Below are 7,322 nucleotides of genomic sequence, written 5' to 3'. Positions count from 1 at the left end.
AGTGCAGGATTCTGCTGGAGGAGAACTATTTACTGATGCATTTTTGTAAAAAAACATATTTTGCAGTGACAGAATCTCTTAAAGTCTAACTTCCTTATTTTATAAATAGGTATAATAAGTAGGACATTTAACTTTAGCCATACTATTATTAACACATTTATATAGGTTCAAGATATTCCTCAGCTCTGTACAATAGAATGGATTATACATGAAATATACAAACTATTTCAAATACTGATACAGGATGCAAAAAGTTCCCAACCCAACATTGGAGTCTAAAAGTGGGTGCAAAATTATCATGCGTTTTGATGTACAAACAGTTGATAAATATATTCTGTTGTCAAAGATAACTTTCCCCAGTTCAGCAACATCATATATCCCATAAACCTTTGCAGCAGGTCCAGCTTCAGAAACTCACGTGGTTGTTTGGAGAGCTGTACACTTAACAGTTTCAGTGTCCAAAGTAACTAAAGTGCTAACACTTTATTTCAACTTTGTGCCAAGTATGATGGAGCCCATTGCAACTTTACCTGAAGGGACAGCTTTCCTTGATTCATGTATTTAGATGACTGACTAGATTGAAAATACAATATGTATTCGCAATATTATGAAAGGTTCTTAGACTAAGTGAGTGATCATTGCGAGTTTGAATATAGTCTGCACAGAATACTAAACTACACAACAAATGGTAATTAACCTTGTGTATGAAATCAAACCGGTCCCTCGCTAGGCCTGCCTAAAATGGTATGACCTCTGCTTTTTTCAGTACATTAGATCGATTGCCCCCGAATTTGTCTCAAGATCCTTAGACTTTGCAAATGGGAAATCAAAACCTGTAACTCGAATCAGGAAAACATTGACTATATGCGTAATAGTGCAAACCAGGATAATCCAGTAAGAGGTCTGGAATTGTTCACTTTGGGTTTGAAAAGCAAAGCTTCCTTCTTTGTAATTAGCAATTTTTTCAGATAAATGGTGCATTTTCACTTCAGAAGAAAAGAGGATTAACACAAGACAGCCACAAGAACCTGAAAAAAAAGGAACAGGAAATTCTGTTACTATCTTACCATACGATAGCAGTCTCTAATTGGCAGGTATACTGTGATATAACATTTCCAGCCTGTGACATACAGCTGTTTGGTTGAACCACGCCTGGATTCGCTACGAATTTCCATGTTATGCCGCCAGCAAAACTGAGGCTAAAATCCACCGCAACAAAAAAATATTTGTTGTGCTTCAGAATTGTCGCACGCATAAAATTGTCGCATGTCAAAATTATTCGGACACCCATTGACTTTAATGCATTTGGACAAAATTGGCGCGCGTCAAAAATTATTTTGACGCCCATTGACTTCAATGCCTTTCGAATTTTGCAGTAAATTTGCGAATTTTGCAGTAAATTCCCGAGTTTTTTGGCAAAACGAAACACCACAGATTCGCCCATCACTACACCTGATCAATTGTTAGCCAAACATTGTTGGAGGGTTATTGTAGCTCATTAACATTTTGCATGCTGCAAGATGGATATTAGAATTATCATGCTATACAAACATTAAAGGGATACTGTCATGGGATTTTTTTCCAAAATTAATCAGTTAATAGTGCTGCTCCAGCAGAATTCTGCACTGAAATCCATTTCTCAAAAGAGCAAACAGATTTTTTTTATATTCAGTTTTGAAATCTGACATGGGCCTAGACATATTGTCAATTTCCCAGCTGCCCCAAGTCATGTGACTTGTGCTCTGATAAACTTCAATCACTCTTTACTGCTGTACTGCAAATTGGAGTGATATCACCCCCCTCCCTTTTCCCCCCAGCAGCCAAACAAAAGAACAAAGGGAAGGTAACCAGATAACAGTTCCCTAACACAAGATAACAGCTGCCTGGTAGATCTAAGAACAACACTCAATAGTAAAAACCCATGTCTCACTGAGACACATTGAGTTACATTGAGAAGGAAAAACAGCAGCCTGCCAGAAAGCATTTCTCTCCTAAAGTGCAGGCACAAGTCACATGACCAGGGGCAGCTGGGAAATTGACAAAATGCCTAGCCCCATGTCAGATATCAAAATTGAATATAAAAAAATGCGTTTGCTCTTTTGAGAAATGGATTTCAGTGCAGAATTCTGCTGGAGTAGCACTATTAACTGATGCGTTTTGAAAAAAACATGTTTTCCGATGACAGGATCCCTTTAAACTTCCTTGTTTCTTACAAATGGTGTTATTGTCATAGGGGTATATTTATCAAAGAGTGACGTAAGAAATGGCATAACAGTGCCAGTGGCTGGTGTGTGAGGACAGTGAGGCAGTTCAATGTTTTTAGGTTTTCAGGATGATAGCTTATAAGATAAATAACACAATGGGGTAGATACAGATAGATAGTGTACAGTTAGAGATGGCTGCAGTCCACTAGAGTGAAATTCGACCACTCTCCATTCATTTCTATGGTCTTTTGAAAGGCAAATTTATCAAAGATTGAATTTTCACTTTCACCCATTGAAAAATCCCATAGAAATGAATGGAGAGTGGTGGGATTTCACTCAAGCGGACTGCAGCCATCTCTAACTGTACACTTTGATAAATCTGCCCCATTGTGTTATTTATCTCATAAGCTATCATCCTGAAAACCTGAAAACATTGAACTGCCTCACTGTCCTCACACAGCAGCCACTGGCACTGTTAAACTGTTATTTTATCTTATCTATATTATATATTATCTATGTATACATTGCAAAACTGTGACATTTATTTCATAAATCAGCAGTCTGTAAATGTGAAACTGTATACTCTCCTGATATGGGCACATGTTAACGGACTTAAGGTACTGATATTTTTTAAATAGCTGCTGTAAATTGATGTACAATAAAGTTGTTTGTATTTTATGGTGCCAAGGTTGGTCATACCCAACAAGCACTTACCCACAAAAAAAATATGTTTACAGGTATAGGATACATTATCTGGAAACCCATTTGCCAAAAAGCTTCAAATTACAGGAATGGTATCTCCCATAGACCATAGGTCCTGAGCATTCTGGATAACAGGTCCTGTACCTGTATACGGTAGTGTTAATATCAGCTATACATTTTTTAACCTGGAACGTACAAAATCTGATTCATGTTTTTTCCATTTTATTAGTAGTTTTCAATTAGTATCTTTTCAAACAGATGAGCCGCACCCAAAGAATACTTACATGAAACAAAGCACCAAAGATAGAGTCCAACGGGACCATGCAAAGTCTCATATGGATTACCAAAGGCATTGAACATGAAGAAGCCTGTTCCCACCAGGGCAAATACAATGAGCGCTGTGGAGAATATGATGACGCTGACGTGCATACTGGCAGGAATGACATTCAACAAATCTGGAAAAACTGAAAGAAAATAAAATTAAAATGCATTCTCCCTGTGCCAATCAGTTAGTAAATACATTTTGGTTTATACTGTTTCTAGGGAGATGGTCATCCTACAACTTATGCTGAAGTTATATCATGAAGTTAAATAATCATAGCTGGACAAAGATAAAACTGAAACAGTTTTTTTTTTTCATGTGGGCAAAGGTGTAAACATGGAGAATTCTAAGAATCATTAGCCACAGAGTGCATCAATGGAATGACATCAGGTCTCCTAAGGAACTCTACAAAGCACTGGCAATTTCAAGAGAAGAGTCTAGTGTCTGGCCTAATTAAGTCTTTGCTGTAAAGCAAAGACGTGCAGATTATTAGACTATATCAGACAAACGATCATCCATTCCAATCTTCTAACCTGCAACTAAACAATCAGATTTATATAAAGTGGTAAAGTGAACAAATCACATGATGCTCAGGCCATTAATTGACAGGCAGCAATTGTAAGAAAGTTTTTTCAAACAAATAGACAAATCTCCCATTGATATTGTCAGGTAGGCAATACTTGCAGAGATAGCCAATATAAATCTTTTAACTATCCAATCGACTGAACGACCAATCGCCATGCCACGAAAAATGTCGGGACAATCCACACATGGTCTGAAAGTTGTACAAATTTTCATTTGGTACGATAGTATCTTTGTGTCTAAGGCTATCTTAACTTGCTTTTAGCAGCATTTACCATCAGACAATGTTACTATTTCAGGAAGTTGACTCCAGGCAGAGTTTGTATAGCATTAATACAAAAAGAATATCTGGGCATCAAAGGCAAAATGAACAAAACAGGCACAGAGAGGGTCAAATCTGCAGTGCTCAGGAGAGCGTATGCAATATGCAAGCTGCATCTAAAATTGCTAAGACTATTGGAGCTCAAGGTATATACCACACAGAAATCAAAATAGTAGCCTAACTAGGAATGCCATGCTGGATGAGTGTGTATTACCTGCCGCTGGCCATAAATTATAATGACTGAGGGAAGATGTGAGCAGGGTCCGAGGGATCACATTTGTGAACACTAGAGCTATGTTTCTATGCCATGGAAAAGGGCACTGCTAAATAAAATTTAAGTAGGTCCACAATGTTAACACCCAGACTCAGATTTGTGGAATGTCCACACATAGACCTAGGGCAGCAGGCCACCCAAATACTCTGGAGGCCAATGGATGGGTGAACCTTTTCTTGTCCAAGCTTGGTGAGGAGAGTTTACAGAGCAGTTAGGTCCAGGGATGTCGAGAAAGGTGCATTTACCTCTGTTCACAGCCAAACAAATTTGTTAATGGAAAACTACATTATGCAGATAAATCCAGGACTAATATATATGCTACAATTTCTGTTCATTGTCCTTTACTAACAAATCCCTTGTGTATTCTTTAAAATCACTTCTTGCATATTTTATAATCTCTGTAAAGTTTTTTCTTCTACTGTAATGTTGATTTGTGGGTATTGCCAATTTATGTCTATAATGTATAGATTGCACTGTAGCATTTCAGAACACTGAGCTAAATTACATGACATAAACATGACTCTCTGTGGGCCAGTGGATCATTGTATTGGAAATTGAATTTCCTCATTTACACTGGCTTCCGTTGCCTTTTATTGGCAGCCCACCACATGCTTTTTTATTTGTTGGCAAATCATTAAGCTTTCACATGTGACATATTGGAATATGTTCAGCTTTACTGTTTAATGCTTTAATGAAGTGACAAAGAAAAATGAAAGTAAAAAAATGTGGTCCACGTTAATGAATAATTTTGTTCTGTGTATCTATGCCAGTAACCTTTCTGCAAATAAACTGCTGACCCAGAAACGGATGGGAATTAACAAGAGTAGCAGAAGCAGATAGCTTTATAACAAGGACGTTTGCAGGCTGCACAGATTCCTTTATAATTAAAAGATGCATGCTAGACAGCAGAGAGCATATCTTTTATGTCCACCAGTATATCATCAAAAGCTTACTTAAATTGACAGCGCTTCTTGCACTTATGCACCCTGCTACTGGCATGTTCTTTTTCTTTTGCTGGATTCACAGCTGGCTCCCATGTCAGTTTATCCTTATTAGGATGGGCATGTTACTTCTATTTATGGCATATCTGATTACATCAAACTCTCCGGTATATAAAGTTACCGAATAGAGTATGTTACCAAGCATGCTAATGAATAATTCACATATATTTGAAGATAAGTATAATGGCATTTATTACAAGATCAGAGTGTTACTGTGAGCTTGCTATGGTAGGATGCCAAGATGCCAATGGCAACTCCTTTTCTTTGTTGGTTCATTATTTTGTATCTCAACAATAGTTATTCCTTTGTATTCATCACTTATAAGATTATTTGTTGTACTCTCAATACTGATAAGGATCAGTTAGAAAGAGGAGTGTGTGGCATACATGAAGCAACTGTTTGCAAAAGTCCTGGGCTTAGTCCGATCATTGCCTTCTCCTGAATAATGCAAATAAGGATCTGCCAGAGAGGAGCGTCTGCCTCACACAAAGTAATGTGTTACATAAGTCTTGGATGGTGTGTGATCATTTCCTTCTTATGAATAATAGAGAATGCATCTAATTAAAGGTTTCTCAACTTAGTTCCTCATTTACCTGCAGTTGGTTCATGTCCCTGCCTGAATAGAAAAGTAATACATTTACATATAGACGTCTCTTTTATAAATAGACATTATAAATAAACTTTTATACAAATGTACATTTTTATACAGGAAGAGTAATGTTATTTCCACAAAAGCCAAAGCTACAACTGACATAAGTAACTAAGGTGCAGGATACTTACATGAAAATGTAGTGGGTCTCCCCCCGAGCCCACATTGCTTTACTCTTTGGCCATAGAAAAGTCCATACTGTATTTCCCCAACAAACTTCTGCAGCTCTTCCTCTGTTGCATTGACCAGCAGGGCTCCAGTTTTACATAGGATTGTCCCTTTGACCCAGAGCTGCTTCCCTAGAGCTGCTGCAATTCCGAGAGCACAGGCAAAGCTTAACACACCAGCCAGGCAAAAGAGGATTTTCTTCTGTAACTTTGGCATGACTGCCCAGAAATTCTTCCATCCACACCAAGCGATGATAACCCTCACGATCTGTCTAAAATACCACTAGCATTTTAGCACAATTCCAGAAGCAGACCAGCCTATAATTTAGATTTTACCTCTTGAACACAGTATCAACAATTCATTCGAGCTTAGTGGAGCGGCTATATTTCTCTCCATCTTAAACACGACAAATGAAACAAGTGCTCAAGCTGTTGATGCCCTCCCCTCTCCTCTGACAAAGGCTCTAAGTAACAGATGGAACCTGTGTGTAACTTGATGAACTCGGCTCTCTTCTGAGTCACCTTCTGCAGGGCTGGATCAGCTGAAACTTCTAGAAACAGGCACGGCTTCCATTTCAATTAGATATCTATTGGCTGAATGGATTTCCCATTGTGATTTTCCCTAGGGATCCATACATCTTATACAGGAGATTGGCCTGTCAACAGACACAGAGGCATTTCAATTACTTGCATAAGAGGATTGATTTATTGAATTCCTCGCTTTTTCCCCCTAATTTCATCACCACTATAATTATAAATACAAAAACTTGATGCAAATTACAATATCACCTTATTCTTTCTGAAATAACTAGGCCAAATTGAGTGTTTCTGCCAGAGACTGGTTCCTCCATACAATGGGTGATGGATAACTTCATCTTGCACAGCATTCTCATACAATATAACATTACAACAGGGAAACAAAAATATCGTATCATACTGAATGTTGGTTTTAAGGTGAACCTTAATAATTTTTATTAGTAATCTTTCATGAGCTATATAGGTCTAGGGGTTTGGCTTAGATTGCAGGTAAAGCCACAGCAAAGCCTAATGGTAGAGAAACTGGATAAAGACTAGGATAAGAATGTGCTTCTCTAGGGAG

At 37.8% G+C, this 7,322-nt stretch overlaps 1 protein-coding gene across 1 annotated transcript; it reads right to left on the bottom strand.

Moving 5' to 3' along the window:
* clrn1.L (clarin 1 L homeolog) lies at nt 1-6,846 on the bottom strand. Its single transcript, XM_018263799.2, has 3 exons — nt 6,188-6,846; nt 3,191-3,370; nt 1-1,028 (listed from the first exon to the last, which is right to left on the bottom strand). Exons 1-3 carry the CDS (start codon nt 6,438-6,440, stop codon nt 763-765), a joined length of 699 nt encoding a protein of 232 aa, XP_018119288.1. The 5' UTR covers nt 6,441-6,846; the 3' UTR covers nt 1-762.
* Nucleotides 6,847-7,322: the final 476 nt, after the last annotated feature.

Source organism: Xenopus laevis, chromosome 5L (assembly GCF_017654675.1).
Source record: "Xenopus laevis strain J_2021 chromosome 5L, Xenopus_laevis_v10.1, whole genome shotgun sequence".
NCBI lineage: Eukaryota > Metazoa > Chordata > Amphibia > Anura > Pipidae > Xenopus > Xenopus laevis.
This window is presented reverse-complemented; position numbering and strand designations above follow the sequence as displayed.